We start from the raw sequence: 26,715 nt of genomic DNA, 5'->3' as shown, positions 1-26,715 counted from the left end.
GTTCTTCACTTGTCAGGGGAGGAGGGTGGCTGGTTGATTTTTATTTTATTTATTTATTTTATTTTGATCCCCCCTATGTTAATCACTTATTGATGCAGTTAGGGACCGTTCTCCACAGCCAGGCTGTCGGCTGGGTGGAAATAAGTCAAAGTGTGGCGGAGAAGAGGGACCGGGAAGAGCGGCGGACCTCCGGGGAAGCCTGCTCCGTTCTCCCCGCAGTTAGGGACCGTTCGCCACGGTACTGCTGCTTTGCAGGGTGGAAATAAGTCCTGCAGAGTTTCAGAGGACCTGGAGAATGTTTTAGGATAGTAATAACATTATATATGATAATCATATTGCAAAGATAATATACATAAGATAATAACATTAAAGACGAAATTAAATTGCAATACTTTTTCAAAACTTGCTGATTTTACCTTTCTGTACATTTTGTATACAAATTCATTAAATAATAATAACAATACTTTTTCAATTTAGGAGCACATGTGCTCCTTGGGAAAAAAGTTAGCGTCAAGCCCTGCAGGTGGACACAGCCCTTAATGTGCACATTCCTAGCTAGCTACAACTAACATCTGCACTGTTGGTACATTGTGGCAAATGAACTGCACATTCCAGCAGTCATCATTTGCACAGGCAAAACTTCACTTTCCATTCAATCTCAATGTGGCACATGAGGTACTCCATTGTCATGTAATGTATTAATCACCAGTACACTCCTATCATTGTATGTTTGTGCACGTTTGTCGACACGTGATTCACGTGTTCAATTACGAGTATAACTTGAGCTAGTAGTTCCCCTCAGCCTGGACTGAGAGTAAAAAAAACTCGTGTTGCCATTGCTTTGCAACTTCTGTAGTTTTAAGTCCATCATCATGTTTTATCAGGTCTGATAGGACTTTAAAATAGTCAAGCAAAGAAGCCTGGTTTCATGTCAAAAGCAAAAAAGCAATACTTTAAACTTGGAGGCGAAACTCTTATGAGTACTACTACTGCACAACAATACATTAATCAGAAAGCCCATGTGCTGAAGCACTGGTGCATTCCTATAATAACAGGAGGCAGTGCTACTCCACCCTAATTTGCAGATATACCCAGTGCTACAGATGAAAACTTAATCGCTTTGTTTGTCTTTGTGTGTATGCAAGCACGCGTGTACGCACAACACACACACACACACACACACACACACACACACACACACGCCTCATTAACATCCATGCTGAATGGCACAGCATGGCAGGTTCAAAGCGTTCTCCCCCTCCAGCAGCGATTCAAGCTTTCCTCAGCCTGCCAAATTCTTTCATTCTTTTTAAACAAGGTCTTAATCTGCCTTGAAACACTGCAGAGTTCTCCTGCAGCACTGCCAGTGGCCCTGGGGGAACGCAGAGTGGGAAGTCTCCCTCTCTCACCAGCTCAGTGGACAAAAGTGGGGCCCCTCCTCTTTCTCTCTGTGGGGACAATGGTGCAGGAGGAGAGAGGAAGAGCCCGACACTGAGCGGAGGACCTGGAATGACCCAACACCACGTGCCAACATGGGCCTCTCTCTGCAGACCACACAGAACCATATTACAGGAACCTGCTTTGGAAAAGAAGAGGCACTGCCAGAATGGAGGACTTTACAAAGCTCCGGTCAACAGCGGTACTCAGCAGGCCGCTGCATTGGCAGGCACTTCACATCAAACACTGTTTTTTCATACAGCTGCATCAAAAGACGAAATACTTCCTGTTATCCCCCACTCCCTCCTCATCCATCTATCCATCTCACCATGGAGATGAACGAAAATCACACTACCTCATTGACAAAGCCACCTGGTATGCAGCTCTCAGAGAGAAACTGCAACTCCAAGGCTCCAACTCTTGGGGGCCCTACTCTGTCACGACCTGAATGCCATGGTGGCTTAAAATACACACAGAGCAGGTGCTGCATTTTAAATTAGATTTAAAGACAAGCTCGATCAACAGACACTGTCAGCCTTGTGGCTCTGGGACACCTGTACAGTCAGGAAATGTCAAGTGACATGGATGATGATGACAAGATGAACAGCATCTGAACTTCTGAAAAAACTAAAACAATGTGTTTAACATGGTTAACCCTTTATCAGATTAAAATGGCAGGACAAACTGACAAAATAACTCAGAGTGACTTTTTTTTTTACACTGAACCAAACGACAGCAGCATCATTCCGCTCCAGCGTGTGATTATAGATTGCATGCAGGCATCACAGAATCAAAAGAGGCATGTAACACAACTGCATTGGCCTCTAGTGTGATATAAAACATGTGTGTCAACAGTGTTTTCTAAACCGTGACAATGGCAAAACATGGCAATAACAATTATTTACCATCTCTGTCATATGGAAGCTGATCTCATCCTCTGCCCGGAGGGTAAGGAGCTCCGAAACCTCATTGTTTTCTCAATTTGTGGACATTGTCGACGGTTGTTCTTCTTTGAGTTAGCCACTAACTGCTAACAATTACTTTTTAAATCTTCAGCAGTGGTCACTTGCATAACACATTGTCAAAAAAATAAATAAATAAATAAAAAATCACACTGGTCCTTGCCCATGGTCCCATCCTGCCAGCTATCATGTATACAGACACCATTTCAGCGCTGTTACTACCTTCGGTGGTAGCTTAAAGGTGAGACCACTCTGTCCCACCATCTGCGATCACACCTTATATACAGCACAACAAGGCTGCACAATGGCGCAATATTCCCACCTTGAACAGGCAGTGTAAAAGGGGCTAATGTTTCTCCCAGAATTAATATCTGTGCGGCTGTAGCTGACAATGTGGTCATTCTGTGTCCCCACTCTCAGTTCCAATTTATATATATAAATGGTTTTAAACAGTTACGTTTCACTTTCACTGAGCCTGGCGTTCTGCTGCTCTGTCTGTGCCAGAACAGAGAGTGTGGTGCATATTCCAGCAGTGTACCGAATAGCTCCACAAATAGAAAATGAATATGCAGCGGCAAATGCGGATATCGCGGCAGGCCGCCACAAATAATTGAATGTGGGGGAAATCCTGAAATACCTGATGGTCAAGAGGACTGTCCAGGACAAGTGACATGTGTGTGTGTCCTTTCAACATGTTTGTGTGTTTCCTGCCGGGGGTGCTGGGTTACAGGTTAACTAGGAGAATGAGGGGGGCAGGGCAATCGACCACCAACCCCCCCTTGGTTGCATCACACTGATGCAACAAGAGAGAGGGCTCACTCTGGAATGAAAAATATGTCAGCTGGAAAACAGATCTATCCTGACTGTGTGTATATAAGTGTGTGTGTGTGTGTGTGTGTGTGTGTGTGTGTGTGTGTGTGTGTGCGTGCTTATCAAGCTGGTAACAATGCCACTGTCTGACATCCAACAGTCTAGCCAACATTCCTCCACATCGAGCCTTTCTTTTGCAAAGCCAAGAATTTTAAGTTTCTTTAAAAAAATATCAGTGGGTGGTGTGGTGCATGAGTAGTTACCACTGTTACCTCAAAGCTGAATGCTCAATATGTTCCTGGGTTCAAATGTGGTTGTCTGTTTATATGGGTTAACCCTTTGATACAGTGCCAACCTGTACGGTGGTATTTATAATCTCTGCCTGATTAACATTGTGCAGTCCCTCCACCTCAAGAGCTTGGGCTGCTGAAAGGACAGCTGCTTCCTATGAGAGGATGCAGTCTGTGTAGATTGGACAGATAGGTGCTTTCTGTGTGTACCACTGCTGTAGTGTCCTTGGGCAAGACACTATATTAAAGTAGCAGCTGAGCAGGTGCTTTAAACTCTCTGTGGAGGACTGTAGATGAGGAGAAAACCTTCTTAAGGGGGGTCGATGCAGCATCACTAAAAGAACACTAAGGTTCGAGCCTGCAAGGTAATGAACTGGCTTCCAATAGTGGAATAAAACATCCAACAGCTACAGATATTAATGTAAAGTCACCTTTCCCACTTGACTCAGTGCGGATCGAGGTGACAGAAATTGCATTGGGGACGAGGACTGCTGCAGTGTTAGGCCAGTGAGGCCTTTGGATACCCACTGAGGAGCCGGAGGGAGCTATTATAGCCATCAATCAGACTGACTGGGCCGCAGCAGCAGCAGCAGCAAGGACACTGAGGTAGCTGTTGTACAGCTCCTTCAAGACAAAAGGACATCACCGCCAGCTACCAGGTAGGCAGTGCTGGCTGTAACTGGTTAGTTCAGCTACTGTGATGCCAGCTGCTTTAGTGAGTAGTTTGCTCTCTTAAACTGCAGAATGTGGCTGTAAAGTTTAAGATGCATTAGACATAGTGGCATTGCCAAACAGTTTTGTACACAAAGGGCACAACAGAGAAACAGTAAGACAGAGATACAGAGAGACTGAATAAGAAGACAGACCCAATGCATCAGGACAGGGAAAAAGCAAGATTATACACCTCACCGACCTGCTAATCAGTAAAGGTTAAAATTAACTGCAAATAAGATGTACTGACTTGTTTATGAGGGCAAATTTGCCACTGCTGCAGTTGGTACTTTAGCTGGATCAACACCACCGTGTGGTTTAAGGCATACCTAAACCAAGGGTCACCAACCTGTCATTTGCGATCAACCTCCTGATCTTTGTGGCGTCCAAGTCCATCAAAAAGCATTTCAATCATAGGTGAATTTGACTCATCAGAATTGAATCCCTTCCAGCAGCACAAGGACTGTGTAATGTTCCTGCTAATTCAAATGCTTACTGCTACTGTGGTTTCACATTAAAATCTTTCCAATAGAAAATCACATGGGGGTTTTTTTTAGGGGAAGACCAAAGCCGTTTTTACACAGAAGTCACATTGTAGGGCTGCCACCTCTGCAGTTTCACACAAAACCAAAAAATGGCGGTATCATGCCGCTCCAGTGTGCGATTTTAGACAGCATGCCCTCATTGAGGAAATAAAAGACGCTTGAAGGGCGTGGCATGTAACACGACACTGTCAGCCTCTAGGGTGACATGTCTGCAGCGTGTATTATTATCTGTTATTATCTGTTATCTGTTATTGTTATTTGGTTGCTGATCCTGTCCTCTGTTCAGAGGGTATGAAACTCACAGAACTCATTGTTTCCTAATTTGCTGAAATTTCTGGCCGCTCTTCTTCTTATTTGAGTTAGCTGCTAACTGCTATCAGCTACTAAAATCTCCCGCGGTGGGTTGCACGTGGAATTCATTGTCAATCTGTCACACCTGTGCCACACATGATCCCGTCCTGCTGGCTGTCCCTTTTCTAAGGACAGGTGTTTCGTCGATGCCGCCTTAAAGGCCAGAAGAGGCAGTGTAAAAGGGGCTAGACAGGAAACAAAAGGAAGATTAAGAGGTGTAAGACATGCAACAGAGGTCCTTTGCTGGTATCAAACCAGATACATTGTATACATGCCTTAAACACTAAGATATGGATAACTTCCTGTATACCACAAGAAAATTAACACTTTGAGTGTTTTAACCCAATGGAAGACTCTGAGGTGCACAAAGTATTATAGTAATTGCTTGTAGCGCTGCATTCAATGGCAAAGTGACAACATGCCAAATTTGATCTAAATTCCCAGGGAAGTTCTAATTGTAGAGATGTCAGTTACTTTTTAACACCTTTTTGTTTTCAGATAATTGATCTCCTGGTTGAGCGACTTCAGATAAATCAGCATTGTGATCTAATACATGACCTTTGACTGGATTTTACTCAAGCTATTCAGCCTCTGTGACTGTAATCCACCACAAAGACCACCTGTGGTATCAAGGTATTCACAGAGTCAAGAGCCCCCTCCCACATTTATATACATGATTCACATTGGCCCCTGTGAAGGAGAGGGGAGGGGAGGGGTCTTAGCCTGTTTATTTATTAAAGCTCTTCACTGAGGCTGCCCTGCCTGTGTCTGGACAAGCCTCTCTGTAACCGGATAGCATACTGGAAATGCACTGGATGTTGGAATGTCCCTGCAACAGAGACATGACGGAGACGGTACTGTTACCAGGACACGACAGCACCGGAGGGGTGTGAGTGCCTGCTGCTCAGCATTGCGTTGGCTGCCGTCCGACTGACTGGGACACCTCTAGAGTCAACTGACCAACTCAGAGCAGAAACTAATCCAGGATATACTGTAGCTAATAATATGAGTGGGTGACAGCCATGTAGTAAGAAGGTGATTGTCTACAAGGCCAAATTAAGTCCTCTTCTGTAGCTTTCAACACCAGCTCTCACTCACACAGAATTCATATATGATAAATAATATGACACAATCTGATGACTGACGAAGAAACATCATAGCCTTAACTTTAATCATTTAATAAGAATATAATCAAGCAAGTGCATCAGATATAGTCTACCTCTATTATGCACGCAAACCAGGGTCACTGTGATCCATGGCCGGTGCCCCAACCCTCAGACCACCTGTGTGTCCCAGCTTTCTCTAATTTGGACTCTCTGGCTCTGCATTCCCTAGAATGTCAGCATTGTCAAAATAGTTTACAGTTAGGCATAGGAAAATCTGCATGTCATATACACTAAAGTTGAACTTTGTGCAAATATGTTTTGCTTCTGTGTATATATCCTGTGATTAAGACAATTCTATTGATTTATTAATCAATTTCAGTTAAAAAACTTGGCTGTTACCAATGCTAGTGTGATTAGGTTCTGCCAAAGTTATAACCTAACAGTAAAACTGCCTGCAGCAGTGAAAAAACCCTCCACCTGTGTCCTTTGTCTTTATTTCATTCAGCAACCTTAGTGAATCTCTTATGAACAGAAGCTCTGAGTACCCAAAGCCAAAATCCTGTAAACCATTCCCTCCTCTGATTCAACTTCTAAAAAGCCCCGACAAGAAGCTGAGCCTCAATCTGTGGGCAAAAACATCACAGGATGAGGATTAGTGTGGAGCAGCGTTCAGTCTCTCTTTGTGACGCTCCACTGTCACCAACGCGGCTCCACTTCCCTCTGGTAGTTATCACATGGAGCACACGTCGGACCAAACCAAACACTCACCCCTGAAACAAAACTGGAAAATCGCAAGGACAAAAGAATTAAAGCAAAAACGGAGCCATCGCATCAACACATAGGCATTTCCCTCGATCATAAAGTAATTAGAAGCAACTGGAGCAGCAGTTCGAGGATGATAATTGAACCTGAGTAACTGTCAGGGAGAGAGGAAAGTAAACAGTTAAGGGGACAATGACCTTCTGCCTAATGAGCCACCGAGTCCTTCTGAATCCGCCTATTATCCTATTAATGGATCCGGGAGGAATTCCTTCAGATGGCATTAAGGGTTCCCCTGGAGAGAGCTAAACCTGGGGGGAGAGGAGGGAGAGGGGAGGAAGAGGCCCTCCGTTTTATTCCCCCATGCGCTTCATGCTTGGCCCCCCTCATTCAGGTCAATTGGTCATGCACTTCCTCCCTCTCTGCTCTTACACACACCCAATAAACACTCAAGTGCACATGTCCGAACAAGGAACCAAAACAGTGTGCCTCCTGCTGTCGTGGGGCCCAGGGCCTGTCAGTGCATCTGGGCCGAGCCTGTCGGCAACAAGGGTTGAGATCAATGCTGCCAAACCTCAAAAGGTCACCGCCGCCTCAACAACAACTCTTAACAGTGTGAGAAGAGGCTCGCTGTTTACCTCCCTGAGAGATTTTCATCCACAAGCACGCTGACGAATTAATAAGCATAGTGCGATACTGATCACAGGTTCAATTTTCACAACAAAGGGATTCCTTTTCCCCTTCTCTCTGTGAGCTATTCCAGAGATGGATGCATGTACAGTATGTGTGCAAAACAGGCCGTCCGGCCACTGAATGCTAACAAAGAGAGGGAAGAAAAAAGCAGGAAGCGTGGCATTGAATTACACAGGGCTGATTGGTGGGAGTGTGCATGACTTAGGTCAGGAAAGGACAGGGAATACGAGGCCTGGGGTTGTAGCCAGAGCCACATGGTGCAGATGCACCGCTGACCGCTTACACCAGGGTAAACACGCTGATGAGATAAAAGCCAACACACATTAAACAAACCTGCTCATGAATACCTCCCTTCAGGCCAGACAATAGAAATCACCATGAAGGCAACAGGAACACATTACAAAGTTACTCCTTTTGGGTGGGCGTGGCCAGTTTTGGAGCTACGGAGAAACAGATCCCTCTCCGCTTCAATGTGTTCCAGATGGTGATGTAATTTTATTTCTGGAAACGCAGAGCTAACTCTGACTCCGGCTCACCACAAGTGATACATAAACTGAGCAAGAGCGGAGTCAAACTGTGCAAATCTGCAGAGCACCCACCACAGCACACACACACACACTACAGACACACTACTTTGTCATTACTGCAACTTAAGGCAGCCCAGAGTCTGATTTAAACCACACATTTAACAGAGAACAATACCAACTACTGTGTTTGTGTATGTACTTGTGTCAGGACTCAATCAGTCAAAGCTTTTAAAGCCATGCTAAGGAATGTTAACCAATCAGGCACAGCCAGAGGAGTAGGCATTTAGACAAACAAGAGTGTGTGCCAACACACATGGGTCAAACATTACCACAAAATCAAAGAAAAGCAATTGTTATGGCAATCATCACACCTTTCTCAGTTCATTTCAGTTTCCTCTGTAGTCGTCTTCTTACAAGCCTTTTTCACAGCAGACTATTCACACGTCATTGTAGGAAATGCACAGGTGTAATTAAAACCATTAACACTGGTTGCATTCCATGATCCTGATATTGTGAATGCTGACTCACTTGGATGGCTTGCTAGGACACACAAAGTGGAACCAAGTCATCATCATTAATGTTGTTAATTACACCTGTGCATTTCCTGTTAAGTGAGGTCAGGATCTGCTGTGGAAAAGGTCTATTTTTAAACTGAATGCTGTGTAATATAACAACGGTTTTTGCGTCTTCAAGACTCCTCACCTTCTCTGTAAAAATGTGCTTAAATCAAACATAAAAAATATTGATGATGTAACATTTTAGGTGATTTCAGCAGAGATTTGCACACAAGAAAATTTAGGTTAAGACATGGTTATTAATGATGATGATGATTGGCTGATATCAATCAGTTATTTGAGGGACAGACAAGTTAATCGCCAGAAATGTTTATTGTCACATGTATTATCATTGTAAATCGTATATCTTTGGGTTTTAGTCTATGATGGCAATCATAATTTCCCCAAGGCCAGGGTGACATTGTCAAAAAAATTTTGTACTGTTGTCTGCACTCAATTTATTAACACATAAGACAAAGAAAGACATAAAATCCTCACATTTCAGATGGTAAAACCAGCAAATCTTTGGCATTTGTGCTTGAAAATGACTTGCATGATTCAGACGATCAACTACAGTTTATTTTAATTTATTACGATACAACTACTATTCAACTTATTGACCTAATAGATCAAACACAGATTTTATTCATTTGGTCAAGCTCAGAAAATTGTGACACTCAACAATAATGCAGCCGTTAATACCACACCAGAAAAGGGAATAATATTATGTCACGATAAATGCAATATACATCAAATTATGGCCAAAATCCAAGACGCCAATCTGGTATCATAAAACTAATCTCACATCAGTATACAGTGCACTGTCTCTCCAAACTATAGAGCCTGAATGCAATGCTGTGCTTATTGGGTTTATTGTGCTTGAATCAGTGTTGATAAATTGCCCCTCAACGTTCATTCAATGAAGAGATACCTCGGCTGCATCTGCTGCAGTGTGTGTGTGTGTGTGTGTGTAGCCCCCTCATATCAGCACCACCGCATGCGAACGTGCAGGTTTATGACAGAACCAAATCAGACCTGACACCCTAACCCTGACCCACAGTCCTTCATTCCCCTGCTCCAAATCCTTTAATCCTGACTAAAGGTACATCCTGTTGGACGCTGCTCCGGGCCGTCCTCAAAGGAGCACTGCCACAGCCTGGGGGACAAGTTTGACTCCCATTTTCGCCACTGGGGACAAACCCTGCTAAAATATACACAGTCACTGTACTGCAATGGTGTTTTCACCTGACAAATAGGGTTGAAGAGAGGGCACAGCATTCGCAGGAGGATTTGGCTGGGGTGATTATGCTGTGCCGTTGTGCAGGGAATGATTCTATTGTTTTGCAGCGGGGGGATTAAGGTACCAAAAGTGCTCGGCTGTAATGTGTTTATTAGAGAGCAGGGCATGTGCCAAATCTGAAAGAAAACACAAATCTACTCTTAATCTCAGCCCCTCCTTTGCAGTGTATTTTTTTTTACATCAGCAACGTGCAAGGCATTTCCTTCTTATATAGGTGTTGTCTAGGCTTGCAGTGTCACAATGTACTGCACATTCATTTTCAGACGGGTCTGTTTTCATTCATCATGTCTGCTTCATTGTTCCTGCATATTAATGTGCTGTCATGATGGCTCCTACCTTTGCAGACTGTACTGCCTTCTATAGCGCACAACTGACACCAGAGTGCCTTTACAGAAACCCAAAATGTATCTTAACCTCTGCTGATCTTTATGCAGCCCCCCTGTTTCACAGTAAGGATGAACAAAGTTTCATTTCCTTTCATATGCTGTCGTTGTACTTGTAGCACACTGGAAAAAATCAGAAAAGCTCAGAGGAGGAGGCAGCATGTTGTGGTCCAGCCTGTCCACACTCCACAGGTTGCTGTAAACACAATAAAAGAACCATAAAAAAGGAATATATAGGCTGACCCTGAATGCCACATGTGGCATGCAGAGGCACAAGTCGAGCCCTTGAGCCAGAGCTGTCCGCCGCCACCATACCATGATGGAGCAGGGGAGCGAAAACAAAGCAGAGCCGTATGAGGAGGGGGAAGCAGAGGACTCCCACCGCTGCAGGCAGCTCCGTATGCAAAGCGACAGCGGTGAAAGCCGCTGTTGGTACAATGTGTCAACACCCTGCATCATCTTCCTGTTGACATTTTTGCATAGCAACCCCGTTAGATTTCCTCTAAACAATACCGTGCGGACGTGTTTGTGTGCGCGCGCGTGTCCAAACAGCAGCCACCAACATGCCGCGTGGTGCGTTGCAAGAAGGCACAGCCACCATTAGCTTTACTGATAAAGAAAAACACACAGAAAATAAATAAGAGTTGACTAACCTGCAGGTGTTGCTCCAAATATCCGCACCACTGGCACTTTCTTCACGCCGCTCTCCCTGAATTCAGAATAGCACACGTCCAGGTCTTTAATGGGACTTGCCAGATAGAAGTCTGCGGTGACGATACGCACGGCAAACATGACTGCCGCGTCCGCCTGAGAGGCACCGACCGTCAGAAAAGCCAAAAAACTACTGTTAGGAGTCCATAAGATACAAGCGCCTCACTGGCCAGTCGATACCAGCCGAGGGGGATGCTGTCACGGCGGTGAAACAACGACAAAGCGGAGGGGAAGCCCGGTTGTGTACCATGAAAAAAAAACGCGAACAAAGATTCCCGTGGCTCCAGCGCGCCCCGAGGTGCCGCCGCTGAGGTTCAGCTGTAGCCGGGGAGTGCTAAACTCGACGGCGGCGAGTAATTACCGGACGCTCCGCAGCTGTCAGGTCCATGTTGTACTTGTATTTATGTCTGTCCCGTGATTTTAGCTCTCTCTATGGTGTTTTTGTTTTCAGCCAGGAAGACGTTTCCCAGGCTTCCGGTATGTAGCGTTATCTTTCCAAATCACGCCTCAGAACTAGTCCCAGCCAGTCCCGTTTTATCAGACAGCCCCTCAGTGGAGCTCCTTCTTCTTCCATAACAGGCTAGCACACGTTAGCTAACATATAAGGGGCGGGAAGCGCGTTAGAATTCACGAGCATACTACTTCCGGTTACATTTTTCACAATAAAGCGATCTCGAGGAGTCACCAGTGCAGTCACACAAAACGTCACAGCGGTTTATTTTGGAAGCCCAACATCTGGCGCATTTTTAATGCCCAGCAGAGTCGCCGATTTCATTGACTGCCCTGCCGGCTCACCACGGCAATGCGCTCAAGTTTATTTTGCCAGCAGACGACAGTTTATATTCGTCTTGGACATCTTCTTTCGACATATTTTCTAACAGTGTACGGCCAATAAATCAACTGGTTTTGGTGTTATTCTCCCCAAGCACCCGTGTCTGCTACAAACAGTGCAAATTAAAATGTACATGAAGTAACCAGCAGTATCTGCGAACATCCTGTCTGGTATTTCAAAATAAAATCATCCAACTGAACTGAATTGTAGGTTTTTACAGGCGAGATTTACCTCAGTATTTTGGTGCATAAAGGTTACAGTAAACATACAGAAGAGCTAGTATTACTATTTTTTACTTTTACTTTGTGTGCTTGTATAAATGGAATCCTGCTGCTATGTACTATCTTATCATTTGTCTTTTTCTCTTTCCTATCTTTGTAATATTTTTATTTATTACCAATGAATTAACACTGAAGAGTGACTTGATCAAGCCCCTTTTAGGATTTTTTATCGATCACATTCCTGTTGCTCATGTAGACTGCTAATACATGTTTTTTATTGATTTATTTTTTCCATATGTGTAAAGGAATAAACCAAACCAAAGATAAAGCAAATACCACAAGCTAAGTATAAAGTAGGAATTCTCAATAAATGAATAAAAATGGGCAGCACTGTTGCCTCACAGCAAGAGGGTTCCTGGTTCAATCCCGGGTGTGGGAGCCCAGTCTGCATGTTCTCCCCGTGTCAGGGTGGGTTTTCTCCAGGTACTCCAGCTTCCTCCCACAGTCCAAAGACATGCAGGTTAATTGGTGACTCTAAATTGTCCATAGGTGTGAATGTGAGTGTGAATGGTTGTCTGTCTCTATGTGTCAGCCCTGTGATAGTCTGGCGACCTGTCTAGGGTGTACCCTGCCTCTCACCTAATGTCAGCTGGGGTAGGCTCTAGCCCTCCGGCGACCCTCAAGAGGATGAAGCGGTTAGAAAAATGGATGGATGGATGGTTTTTAATGAAAAAAAAAGAATCTGCAAAATATTGACCACGGATTATCCAAATGTTGACAGCATAAAGAATATAAAGATGCAATAAATATTAGTGTTAATGTAATGCATAGTGTCCATGGGATGGATGAGAGTCTGTGTCAGTAGAGGTCCCCTGCCTTGTCGATGAGGACAGCTGCAAGAAGGCGTGTATAAAAGTATAATTGCTGATCCTATCAGCACCACAAACCAACCATGATGTATACCATTATATATCATTACTGTGTTTTATGGACATGAGTAATAACTGCACACTGGTGATTTAGAAGGTAAGGTAATGAATGTCCTCTGTGTGAGTGTAACGCATGGTTAGCAGGGTGAGAGGTGTCTTGGATTCACCCTTAATAATCACTGTAGAATGATAGTGTAAAATGTGTGCATGGATTGAAAATATAATAGTTAAACTCAGTAGAGGCAGCTGATGCTCCTAAATAGTTCAGGCCTCATTTGTCCCTCTTCAGGTAAGGATCGGAAACTTCTTGAAGCCAAGGTCAGGGTCCTTTCCAACTATAACGCTCCAAGAGTGCATATTAGACATGTGGCCATCCTCTCTGTTCTAAGTGCTTGGAAATGCAAGAATTGTAGACTGCTGACACAGAGGAAAGCTACAGAACCTTTTTAAGGGAAAAAAAACATTAGAGAGCAATTTGCCAAAGCTACAAGCCTCCAAAATAAATTAATATCAGGATATTGTGTGTCTCAGTAAAGGACAAATGACCAATCCTAACATGTTCATGCCAACTGTATTGGAGTGTAAAAACATGACGTGCTTAAACATGAAAACATACAACACACAACTCCTGCATGTACATGAGCTGGTGTCTAAACTAATACCATAATCAGACATCTTGTCAATGCAGGTCAGATACTCCCCTCAGTGTCAGACATGTCCATTAAACCACACTGAAAGCCTAGTTATTGATCTGTTTGTTATATAAATGTAGACCTGCACAGGAAGCTTGGGCTCATGTCTAACTCACAATTTGTGTAATATATCATGCTTGGATTGCACTACAAGCCTGATGGCAAAGTACCTTTAGAAAAAAGAGAAGAAATAACATGTTAGACTGTGTCTTTAGTCATCTGCATATGTCTGATTTTTAATAATTATAAAGTTCAAACAATTAAATGAACATTAAGCAATGCTGCAGCAAGCCCTGCCCACAGAATCAAACTAGAACTTTTATTTTGTAACTAAATGCATTTTAACATAGAAACAGGAAACGCATTGTGGACTTTCACACACAGCTTGGCGACATTTCACCTTATTTGCCACTGCAGCATCAAAACAAGCATCAGCACCAGATCAAAGAGCTGGAAAGCATCACTTTTCCCATTGGTAAGGAGCATGTTTCTCATTGGCTGATGTGTTTCCTGTGAAAAAATGTATCCTAGAATACATCTAACAAAAAGGGTATCACACAAGGACACATCAGATCCACAAAGAAATGAGACAAGAATATTTAAGGCCTATTAAAAAATTCCACCAGGAGCAAGTGGGTAGCTTTGGCACCACAGTGAGCTTATAGAGGAATATTACATCGATACAAATGGATGAAATTACCATAAAATACAGTGAGATGAGTATGAGGGCACCGCAGACTGACATATTGTAACTTCTAAAATATTCATATTATTTATATTTGATATTGACGGGAGCTACAGTGATTTTTCATGAAGGCAGCTTTTATGGAGCGTAAGCACAAGCATTAATATTGCATCTCCTCCTCGGGGTTGTAGCTACCAGTGAGGACACCAAGTGCATGTCACTGTATTGTCTCTGAGATTTTTTGAGGGGGAATTTGTATTTTACAATCACAAATAAATTCTGGCATTTGCCTCAACAAATATTCCTTTTTTAGCCCCAAAAAAATTAAATTAAATTAAATTAAATTAAATTAGGCACTGAAATTACATTACAGCATTGGAGTCTATAGTGAAATTAAATTACAAGAAAATATCATTTCACAGTTAAAAAATATTTTTAAAATGTTTAAAACCCGGGGAAAAAGGAAAGAACTATATCAATATATTTGGTTGAAAGTTAAAATCTCTTAGAGGGTGGCATTAGAGGCATTACAACTTATGACCTCTGCATTTGTAAAATCCTGGGTATGGACCTGCTCCCTGAACATTTGGCATGACTTTAAAGAAGAAAAGATCAAATGCTAAACTGAGTTTCAGAAATACAATTTATCAAATAGATAAATCTATAAATATACCTGTTTTGATGCTGAATCTAAACTGAATCCAGTTAATCTGACTTATTATTCCTGACAAATCAAATGTTTCTCCTAAATGTTATCACACTCAGGAAAAAATAAAACATTGCATTGTTACTGCAGTCATTCCACCTTATAAGCAGTCCTAATATTAAAGTCACACATCAAAGTTAAGGTTTTACCAGTCATAACTTTTGAATCTTTTAGAATCTTCAAAGCACAATTTTCTTGTGATTCCACAAGACCACCTATAGGTGCTTCACTGGCAGTGTGTATGATGCCTTCTTGCCTCCCACACATCTTGGAGCTGCTCAGTATTCTACTCAGATTCCTATAATGGCCCATACATGGCAGGCAGCAGCGGCGGATGTGCTGAGCTCACTGCTTTCTCCTCTCCGCTGAAAGAGCCATAACCCTCTCTAAACAGCTGGTTCGGTCCGGTTCATGCCGGGGACATTGCAGTCAAGGATGAAAAATGTTTCATTAGCATTTTCATCTCGATGGAGAGGGAACCACTGTCTGCTGGAGTGTGTGCTGACCTTGAGTGTGAGCCTGACCCTCTTAATGAACCAATCAGCAGGCGTCTGCTTACGTTTGCCAGCAGCACGCCTGAGGTGTATGAGCACATATGAGGGACACATTTAACATTAAACAAATCCAGAAATATTAAATATGCCATATTTAATGCAGAGTTTAGTGGGGGCTTTTATCTAAAGTGCTTTACAGTATACTAAGTGCATACATTTCTAGTGCTGATGTCGTCTGTAGGAGCAGAGCCTCGAACTGTGATGGTGAAAGTGCCATATTCTACTTACCTCCATCATGAAAACCCATCTGCTTTTAAGAGTGTGTTCTCTTAGTGATAGAAACAGAGGCAAATTAAAGGGACAGTTCATCCCATAATCAAAAATACATATTTTTCCTCTTCCTTGTAGTGCTATTTATTAAGCTAAATTATTTTGGTGTGAGTTGCAGAGTGTTGGAGGTATCGGCCGTAAAGATGTCTGCCTTCTCTTTAATATAATGGAACTAGATGGCACTCAGCTTATGGTGCTCAAAGTCTCAAAAAAATACATTTGAAAAACTCAACAGCAATGACTCTTTCCAGAAATCATGACCCGGTTACTCAAGATAATTTACAGAGCTAGTTGTGAGCAGCTTCATGTAGGAACTATTTTCTTTCTGCCGAATTACACCTGCCAACCGTATCACCATGCAGAAGAAAGCGTGCATTTACTGCTAGCCTCACTAAGCTAGCTAACATTACAACTCAACCAGGAGGAGGACACTAATGTTAACATCTCACGCTGTCATGAGCTCAAGCCCCTCGTCCATGAGTAGATGCATTCTTCCTCCTGTGCAGCGATTCAGTTGGCAGGTGTAATTTATTAAAAAGAAAATCCTACATGAGTTTGTGTAGTTGCCACAGGAATGGCTCAGCTGTCATCGCATGATTAAAATGTGGACATTGTATGAACCACTGTGGTCATTTGACAACAGTGGTTCATATACAGGGGGAGACAGTAACCTGTCTCTGTTCAAATGTGTGGCGCCATGCACTGACTCATGGTCAATGACCTTTGACCTCTTCTTTGTAGATGCCGTGATCTGTTTGGGTCTGGTGTTGACAGACAGTTGATTTGTGGGGGGGTGGGGGGGGGGATAAATATCAGCACTGTGGTGACAGAGGCAGGCTGACCTGATTTGTTTGACTGACCATTGTCGTACTGACACATCTAAGGTTCAACCACACACTGCCTGTGTCAGTGTTAACATCCACCCTGGAATTAGAATCGGAAATAAAAAACAGGACATACAAGGACAAGAGCATTTCTCATTTCCTCCATCAAGTAGGTAATGGTTTGGCCTGTTTGTCTGTGTGTCAGCAAGATTACGGAAAAACTGTTGGCCTGATTTTCATGAAACTTGGTGTAAGGGTGTAGTGTGGGCCAAGGAAAAACCCATTACATCTTGGAGCATATCCGAATCATGGGGCGGATACACAAATCATTTTTCACTTTCGATAACATTGTGAGATAATTTGGCCTTGGCAGAGGTCTGCTCTCTCGAGTGCCCTTCTAGTTAGACATGATTTAAGGTTGTTGTTGATCTCCAAAGGCCACTTTAGCTATACTGATGCTTGTTGTCATGGATATACTGTAGATGTACAAAAGAAAATCTGAAACGAGCCAGTGTTGGGAGTGTATTTCACAAGCGGCAGGGTGGATGGATAGGGGATCCAGGCCTTTGTGGGGGGAAATATCTGTGTCTGGTTGCTTTGGCCCTGCCAGATAAGGCAGAGTCGAGTGGCACGCAAGTCCTGGAACAATAACAAACAGTGGATTTATTGGTACTGGCAGCACTCGTGTTTACAGACAGCACCCTCTTGCAGGAGCTGATAAAAGCCTGGACATCACCAGAGTTCCCCCTCACACACTCTGATGTGAGCAAATAATTCATTTTGTCATGTTCTGTAAACAGGCTGACAGAATTGAACTGGTCTGTGCACACTGACAGGGCACAAACGATGAAGTTCAGGGTGAAAGCTGGCTTATCAGGGATGTAGTGCTCAACATATGGACAGGATGTTACTGTTGTAGGACTTAATGTGCCCTGTCTACAGGTCCTTAATCACAATGTGCTGTCATGACCTTCGTGAACTCTTTCTTTGATATATAACCACTGTCAAAATTAAAACTGTCTGACAGATATCCTGGTTAGTAAAAACAGTAGAATTTATTCCACAGTAATATAAAAGAATAATATCAATAGAATAAACTAACATTGAATGGAGATTACGGCTATTGACATTAAGACGAGTCATTATTTGGGACATGCTGCCACCTTCTGGTTAATCAGAGGCTCTACCAAGAAATACAAAAATGGTGTACTGGAGAGCCTAGAGTATGCCACTGGAATAATTATAGGGTTTTACAGTGTTTATTATGATCTATTAATACATTGCTCAATTAAAAAAATCTATGACAAAGTGATTAATATACATTCACATTATACATTAATAAGCTCAAATTAAGTGATAAAACATTAAGATAATTAAATCTTTCTGTAAACATGATTAAAAATGACATTTTAAAGTGGAATAGATTACAAAAGGTTTATTTTTTAAAATCCCATTGACTAATGTGTCCGCCTATCATATTCCATTTCACAACACATTTATGTTCCGCTTTAACATTTTGGTTTTAATTCATGATTGCTGCAATTAAAGATGTCTCTCTTTACAACAGTTTCAGTGTTTTCACACCATCAGCCCCATGTAGCCCCACGTTTTGGTTTATCAGCCCACAATCACTGCTTTGGTTCACCCTCAGCATTCTTATGAATGCTAGCAGCTGTTTTCACGATAAAGCACTGATAAACTGTCAGTCGCTACCTGCTCAGCACCGTACAGCAGATAGACAAAGTTAGTGAGCGATAGTGCTGCAGATGGCTGCAGTGGAACAGGCTGTAATGTGATCACTCAAAGCATGTTCGCACTGTCAATTTAGGTCCACTGAAAGTGCTTGTTTTTGCCACTAACGGACTCAGATTATTATTTTAAGTGTCTGACAACATTATGGAAGGATCCCTACAGAGATAGACCTTTTTGTTAAAGATTAAGATCATTTTTGTTTAACCAGAAACAGCACTGAAATCATTAAAGCCACTTCCACCAGACTCCATTTGAATAAACAGTCATTTTTTCCTTGTTAAACACACTTCATTCAAAGTTGACAGAAACAAAATAGAACACACAAAAACCATCTTGGTATGTTCTTCCACTGCTCAAACATTCACCAACTGTTTTGGGTAAAATTAACCCTTAATTCACCCAGTTAGATGTGGCAATATGCTCGCTCTATACATGCTAAAATTATTGTTTATTCTAATGGAGTCTGGTGGGTTTGGTGATGTTGATTTCAGGGCTGTTTCTGGTTAAACAAAAATGATCTTACTCTTCATCTAAAAGGTTTATCTCTGTAGGGATCTTTTCCATGGGTTGTCAGACACTTGTAATAATAATCAGATCCTGTCAGTAGTAAAAACAAGCACTTTAAGTGGACGTACACTGACAGTGCAAACAGGCCCCTAATAGTTACACGGCAGCCTGTTTCGCCCCTGCCAGCTGTAGCCCTCTCGCTCAATACTGGACCAATGTAAAAAAGTGTTGTTCTTATTTGTCAGGTACACACACAAAACATAGGAAAAAGGGTCCGGTTGAAAAACACCGTACTTACCCTTGGTCCCACTACCTCAATCAAATAACGCAACAAATTTTTCTTTCTCATTTAAAATGCAATCATTGAGAAAGAAGACTGAATGGTATGGAGTATGTAATGAAATTAGAAATACTGTTAAAATGAATTATAAACCAGAGCTGTATCTGAAAACAAGTGATGAAAGGAAAACACTTGCTGCAGTATTAACAGTCCTCCTCAAAACATATGAAACAGAGTCCTACCCACAGCATGTTGAGGTTTTGACAGAATGAACCATCTCTTTTATTCTGGCCAATTTCCACATGTGTCTGTCCTTTTCAGTGTTTCTCAGAGGGGACGAACAGTGAGGGTGAGGTCAGTCCCTCGCTGTGGGATGATGTAGCGCTCCTCCCTGAGCAGGCGCAGCAGCAGGTCCTGGGTGTGCTGGGGCCACTGGTAGATCCTGGTGTTCTGGAGCCAGCTGGGGACATGTCTCTGTAACACAGACAGACAGCACTGTGCGTCACTGGGGAGAGCTAAAGTTGAAAGGGTGTGTACCAATGTACTGAAGTAAAATTTGAGCAGCTTGTCATTTTAACCAAGGTACAACAAAGGTTATGAGCATCCAAATACATCTACATCTCCTGTAAGTCTTATCCATAGTGACTATATGACATCAAAGCCTGGGAAAAGGCTTTTTTATGTAGGAAAATACTAGGTAACCCATCTAAGAAAATCAATATCAGTTTAAGTGTGAGGTATATTTAGAAGATTTTCACTGCTTCACCTCACTGTCAGACAGCCCTTTCTGATAAGGAACTGAAGCTGTTATCTCAAAGCCATCAGACTATGGTATTTTTTACTGAGGAGCAGTGGATGAGGAAGTATTCAGTTCCTTTACTCAAATAAAAGTACTGATCGTTTCAACTGCACTTGTAGATTTTCATATTGTTTGTGTGCAAAAATTGTAATTTATGAAAAAACAAACTGAGGAAACTCATTTTGGCAGTTACTAAATTTTAGTAACTACAATTATTATATACTTGTAATGGAGTAAAAAGTGCAATATTTTCTGAAGTGCAGTGGACTAGAGGTTGAAAGCAGCATGACATTAAAATAATCAAGTTAAAGTACCTCAAATTTGTACTTAAGTACAGTACTTGAGTAAATGTACTTGGTTACATTCCATCAGTGTTGAGAACAATACCACAGTTGCTGGTCTACCACTACCTTGACAGGTATAAGGTGTGAGGTAAGGCGGAGAAAATATTCTAAATACAGCATACACTTAAACGGACACTAATTTTTTGGGGGTCATCCCTATGTTTCCAGGGTTCTATGTTTCCCGGGTTCTATGTTCCCCACTTAACCCTGCAAAAAAGGTTCTATGTTCCCCACCTACACAAAAAGGGTTCTATGTTTCCCGCTTGGTTGAGCGGGCAACATAGAACCCGGGAAACATAGAACCTTTTTTGTGTAAGAGGGGAACATAGAACCTTTTTTGCAGGGTTAAGTGGGGAACATAGAACCCTGGAAACATAGATACGCTCCCATTTTTTTCAGTGGCTACAATAGCCTACATTTTGCTGTGGCCCCATCCACAGCAGTACATTGCTTAGCTTCCGTGCTGGTAGATTTAGTTTAGTGGCAAAGCAACAGAGAACATAAATTAAGTACAGCAAAAATGTAGATAGGTCAGGCCACCATGTCTGGCTGTATATGTTTAAACATTACAGTTATGGCTGACAATGATGACAGAAAATACCAAGTTTGCCAATTTCACGTCTTCGCAATTAAAATCAATTGCCATAATGTATCTGGAAGTGATTGGTGTTGTTAGTGTATCAGTCTATAATTTTTCCAATCAGTAACTGACAATTCCTGCACAGTATACCTTTAAAGGTCCAGTTCACCAAAATCACAAAAATGTCCTTCAGTTAGCTCATGTGGTCCCCATACGGAACAGGAGGCTTAGTAAAGAGTGTGAGGTGTGATTGAAAGCTCTAAAAGCTCAGTCAAAGAACTGAGTCAAAAATGCCTGAAAGGGCTGAACCAACCCCTCAGTGTGTTTGCTGTTAATGGCTTGTCCTTACCTTGGTTGCATTAGGAAACAACACAGGGACCAGTCTGAAGTTCAGGCAGCCTTGTTGGATGAACTCATTTTGGATCTGTACCAACAGGAACACACGATAATCAGTGCTGATAGTTCTCCATAAACTTACATGTCTAATTTGCTTAAAGGTAAAGTCCAGCCCAAAATCAAAAAATACATATTGCCTCCCCTTACCTGTAGTGCTATTAATCATATAGATTGTTTTGGTGTGAGTTGCAGAGTGTTGGAGATATCGGCCTTAGAGATGTCTGCCTTCTCTCCAGTATACTACATGGAACTACATAGCACTCGGCGTGCGGTGCTCAAAGCGCCAATAAAATACATTTGAAAAACTCAGCAACATGTCTTTCGGGAAATCATGACCTGGTTACTCAGATAATCCTCAGACTTTTTCAGGAACTTTTTTCTTTCTACCAAACTACACCTCACAACCATATCACAGCGCAGATGGAAGCGTGTATCTACTCATGTAATGAATACTGGAGAGACACAAAGGTGAAACTGAAGTTACATGATCATGATCAGGCTTTACAGAGAGTTACAGTAAGCCTCATTGAGCTGTGACAGCCTTCCAGGCCCACAGCCAGGTTGCTTCAGCACCTGTACCACACTGACACTGTGGGTGTATGGGTGTGTGGGGACAGTGGGTGGAGCTGGCAAATGCCCTGTTTTCAAGCCCCAGTGGGCATTTCCTCATTCTCCTGTCCATACTGGCATGTGTGAAGGAGGACGCTTAATGACGTAAGCTTTCCACCAGAGGGGGACATTTCACACAGACCTCAGTTGTTGACAGCTGTCTGGATAGCTGTGTGAGTTCCCACCTGGTTGTGAATGTACTTGGTGTGCAGGCCGTGCTCGTCGTCTCCATCTCCCTCCACGTCCTCCTTGTACTTGGGGCTGATGACCACGATGATGAGCACTGATTTCTGTAAAATGGCATCTCACTGTCAGCTTTTTTAAATGGGATTCATTTTCTGCTCAGACTCAATAGTTGGACTTACGTCATTCAAAAATCTGTCCATCCATTTGGTGATGCCCATTCTGCGGACTGGATTATCAAAGATGTCAATCTGTTGAGACACAGGCAGAGCGTGAGCGTTTGTATGGAAAGCTGCTGAGAATCAAAGGTGATGGAGACATGGCGTGACTTACTGCTGGGTCGAACCCTTGATTAGTCAGAAATTTGACGAAAGGAATGATTTGTTCGGCCGTGTCCACTGAATATGTGATGAAAACGTTCCCTGTCAACAAAAAGTCAGTAAAACATTCTTATCTGTACATTCTTTAAGATTAGGAAAACAATGTTATACACACATGATCATGCAGGGGGCACTGATGTGACTTACTACACTCTTCAGGTAGGCTGATGGTCCTCCTGATCTCCCTTGTGGCTGGCCCTGGACCAGCCTGGAGGGAGAGACCCACACTGACCTCGTGCATCACATCTCTAGGAGGGGCCACACAAAGGGGCACAGATCCACGAGGGGGATTTGGAGCATCTTTATTAAGTTGCAGCCTATTATTGGGGGGATTCCTGTGAAGGGAAACAATCAGAAACACTCTGAGCATCATGCGTGACATCTGTGAAGAATTACATGAATCAATGTGGAAAGTATAAGATCATAATGACAAACAGGGCAGGTCGTTCTCATACCATGACTGTTGGTGGTGTTGAGGCTCCTCGCATGGATCCGCTGGGTACTCATGCTTGTGATGATAATTATTATTTTTGTGACGGGGCAGATTTGCCGGAGGACAGCAAGCACACTGCCTGAGACGACTGTCCTGCACTGGATTGGGGCCTGCAGAGAGATATGGAGGAGCAGACATTAACTTCCTAGTTTGGACAGTTTCCAGCTCAGCAGTAATGATGTCATGCAGACTCAACAGAAACACCATGAGCAGCAGCCAAATGATACCTAACAGGGCTGGGGAGGCAACTTTTAAAACTAAATCTATCACAGATGGAGTGATTACTGCATCCGTGCAGAATCAATCCAAATGATTCAATTGTGGTTTGTAGTTGTATCATTTGTCCCACTTTTGGAACACAGTCATTCAAATATAAGATTTAGGTTTGTGAAGGGCAAAATAATTCAATAATATTCAATATCTGTGAAACACATTGTTATGATGATCCAAAATGACTAACTATAACATACTCCCTATGACACTAGCTAATATGTATTTAATATGTAGTTTATTTTTAAATTATTATTGTACATACAATGTTGATTAATAAAGGTATCCCTTTTTTTACCATTGTATACACTGACGCCCCCCACTGCCCCCACCCATATACAAGTACAGTCTATCCAACTGCATAGAAAACGGGCTTGTCTACAGTACCCAAATGATGCAACAGTTGCCTGCTTTTGGTTGCTTCCAACCCAGGCAAAACTCTTCTTTGCTGGGGCCTGTTCGTCACCACAAGTTCCTTTGTTCTGAGGAAAAAACTCCCTGGGTTGACCCACTGTCTCTGAATGTTTAGTTGTCTGATGTTGTTCCAGTTTGCAGGGTTTCATACTTTGACTTTCTCACTGCAAATGTAACAATCACTTCTAATTTTGTCCATTACCCATGTAAAGCCAAACTCAACGTAACTGTCCTGGTAAATCCTTTTGTTTTTGTTTCTTATTAAGAAATTCAGCATTCTCTTTTTCCTGACACTTTGTAATTTTTCCATCAGTGCTTTGTTTTTACCTTTTTTAAGTACTTTTGTAATAAGTCTTTTTTCATCATCTTTTTTCCCATAGTCCAGTTGGATGATTTGAGTGGCGGTCCTTCTGTGGTGGTCATGACAACAAGTTTACAGCTGGTAAACAATGGAGGAGAAACTGGTGGTAGTGGTTGCTGGATACCCAGAGCTATACAGTCTGACGATAGACAGCAGGTTGTCAAACTGCCCCTGAGTCATCCGAAAATATGCCTGGAAATGGCCATCATCAAGGCGAAGCTCCTGGACCAACTGGTGGTACTCCCTGTGATCCACCCTCTTTTTTATGGTCTCATGTACCCACACAGATCTCTGTTTCTCTGTGCCCAACAAACTTTTTACTGACAGCCTCTTAACCTCAACCAAAGCTAAAGCAAGTACCCTCCGCCTCACATTTTACAACCTGCAAAATGCTTTCTGTGTGATCAGGGCCCTATCCTTGCAAGATTTTTTTTTTCCGCATATATCTTTATTTATTTTTTCTGAATAAATTAAAATTAATTTTTAAGTCCGTCACATGATGCCATATAGATTTTTTTGAATTTTTTGAGCATCACAACCCCTGCAAAATGATTTGTTTTATTATGAGAATCTGGTCCATTCTGTCCAAAATATTTCTTAAGTCTAGACGAGACACACTATTGAATCCTTTTATCCCCCTTCAAGATAGCGGAGGCCTAAACTGGAAGTTAGCTGTTAGTCCGGCGGAAGTCTCTAGTGTGCTTGCTCTATGGGCCAAACGATGCAGAAGATCAGAGTAATTTTACACCCAGGAAGTGGAAATTTTTGGCTTCATGTGCCTTTATACAGCCCTGGTTGGTTCATCCTAATTACAGAAAGACACATTCACTCACTTCCTCACTTCCTCCTTGAGGCATGCAGATCATTTTTGTTTTAGTTTATCAGGTTTTTAGATATCTGTCTCTGATTTCTGTCTCCTTAGCAGCACAATGGAAGAGAAATAAATAAATCATGGAATGATTTTTTCTTTCCCATTCACCTTAATTGGGTTGGAGAAGGAGGCAGAAATCTTAGAGAAAGATATTTCAAAACCTAGAATATCAAATGTGAAGCACCATGACATCCACCAACAAAACAGTCAAACCTTCTAAACCTTCTATATAGATATCATTTATCAGCTGTGTTTCAGGGTAACAATAAAAAACAAATTATCAACTGTAAGAATGAACACATGTTCCCACTGACAGTAACACCAAACACCTATAAATGTTAATAATCCAACAGACACTGACCGTGCACACGTGCTGCAGGGTATCGTGATGGGACATAGTGGGTGCAGTTATCGTTAGACTTCAGTGACTGAGGAGGTTCCAAGAATTCTTCTTCCTCCACAGAGTGATCCTGAGGCCAGTTTGAAGGTCCTGCAAAGTCTCTACTGTGGTTAACCATGTGGTCCTGTTCATATAACGACATCTGCTGCTGTCTGAGACCACGAAGCCAAACACCTGCAGGGTCCAGGGGGTCCATCTGTCCTAAGTGTGAAGGGAGGAGGAAATGAGGTTGGGGGACAGCATGATGGGCTGTTCTAGGTTCGAGCTGGTGTTGGCGCTGGCTCTGAGGGAGTCTCCACTGGCCGGCACTGTGTGCTGCACCCCTAACTTGCTCATAGCCATATTCCTGCGGCCTTTTGCTGGTCTCTGTATGTCCACTGCACTGATTGCAAGGGGGAGGCCAGGCTAAGTCCAGACTGGAGGATGTCATTCTCTCGTCTGTCTCAACAGGAACGCTCTGATGAGGGCAAGGCCCTGTCAGGAAGAGAGAACAGAAAAACAGGTTCGCTTCATTTGCTTCTCGCAGAAACAAACTTTAAAAGGCGAGACAGATTTATGACTGCTGCAAGCCTGATGAAGGTTTGTTCCCCACCTTGAAAAGAGTCCATTTTGTCCCTCACAAAAGGTGTCTTTTGCCTCTGGTGAAGTGGAAATGAAAACAACGTTACAGGAATTTAACAGAGCATGACAACTTAAAGAGACATGTACAGTACAGAATTCCTCGCATTTGCACAGCTGGCAAGAAAACAAGTGTAGTTCCAACTGAAATTCAAAGTCCGTTTTGAACAACAAAGTCACCACCAAGAAGTAAAAAGTATCACCATGACATAAAATACACATCTTATAGAGTAAACAGCATCTTAAAAAGTATTAAAATGAACATGATCAAATACAAACTGTTCTCAGGAGTGGTATGTACACACTCGTTTCTCCCTCACTGAATAGGTGTGAGTGGGTTTGAGTGTTACGCATCAGCACAATCGCGGCAAACTAGTACAAAGGTCAAAATCACAGATCTAAAGATATGCCAGGCATGCCTTCTTAAAAGACAAATAAAAACTATCTCAAAAGTTTCCAGTATGGTTTTCCATATAAATCTACATACAGAAAATAAAGAAGAACTTGGCAGTACTCCCACACCTACCTTTGCTTAGATCTGCCTATCCCTCAGCCACGGCACAAACCTGTTCTGAAGCAAACAGGAAATATTCCCACTATGCAAAG

At 42.5% G+C, this 26,715-nt stretch overlaps 2 protein-coding genes across 6 annotated transcripts in view; both read right to left on the bottom strand.

The window, feature by feature from the left end:
* The window catches only part of rev3l (REV3 like, DNA directed polymerase zeta catalytic subunit), a 104,263-nt gene extending 92,543 nt beyond the window's left edge, over positions 1-11,720 (bottom strand). For all 4 annotated transcript variants that reach the window (XM_050058110.1, XM_050058111.1, XM_050058113.1 and 1 more), the window contains exon 1: positions 11,082-11,720. In XM_050058110.1, the coding sequence (XP_049914067.1) occupies positions 11,082-11,220 (139 nt within the window). In that variant the 5' untranslated portion in view covers positions 11,221-11,720. The remainder of the gene's footprint in view (positions 1-11,081) is intronic.
* A 6,372-nt stretch (positions 11,721-18,092) lies between these two features.
* Positions 18,093-26,715, bottom strand: traf3ip2a (TRAF3 interacting protein 2a). 2 transcript variants are annotated; one of them, XM_050058807.1, is made up of 10 exons: positions 26,636-26,715; positions 26,084-26,129; positions 25,453-25,965; positions 23,138-23,285; positions 22,830-23,017; positions 22,636-22,724; positions 22,485-22,553; positions 22,305-22,409; positions 21,464-21,538; positions 18,093-19,865 (listed from the first exon to the last, which is right to left on the bottom strand). In XM_050058807.1, the coding sequence occupies exons 2-10, from the start codon at positions 26,097-26,099 to the stop codon at positions 19,719-19,721; spliced, it is 1,350 nt and encodes a 449-aa protein (XP_049914764.1). In that variant the 5' UTR covers positions 26,100-26,129; positions 26,636-26,715; the 3' UTR covers positions 18,093-19,718. The 2 variants fall into 2 exon arrangements, with proteins under 2 accessions (XP_049914764.1, XP_049914763.1); XM_050058806.1 differs by lacking the exon at positions 26,636-26,715 and adding an exon at positions 26,389-26,439.

The sequence above is a fragment of the Epinephelus moara genome, chromosome 12 (genome assembly GCF_006386435.1).
Source record: "Epinephelus moara isolate mb chromosome 12, YSFRI_EMoa_1.0, whole genome shotgun sequence".
In the NCBI taxonomy this organism is placed as follows: domain Eukaryota; kingdom Metazoa; phylum Chordata; class Actinopteri; order Perciformes; family Serranidae; genus Epinephelus; species Epinephelus moara.
The sequence above is the reverse complement of the archived record's forward strand: the minus strand, read 5'-3'. Positions and strand labels throughout refer to the sequence as shown.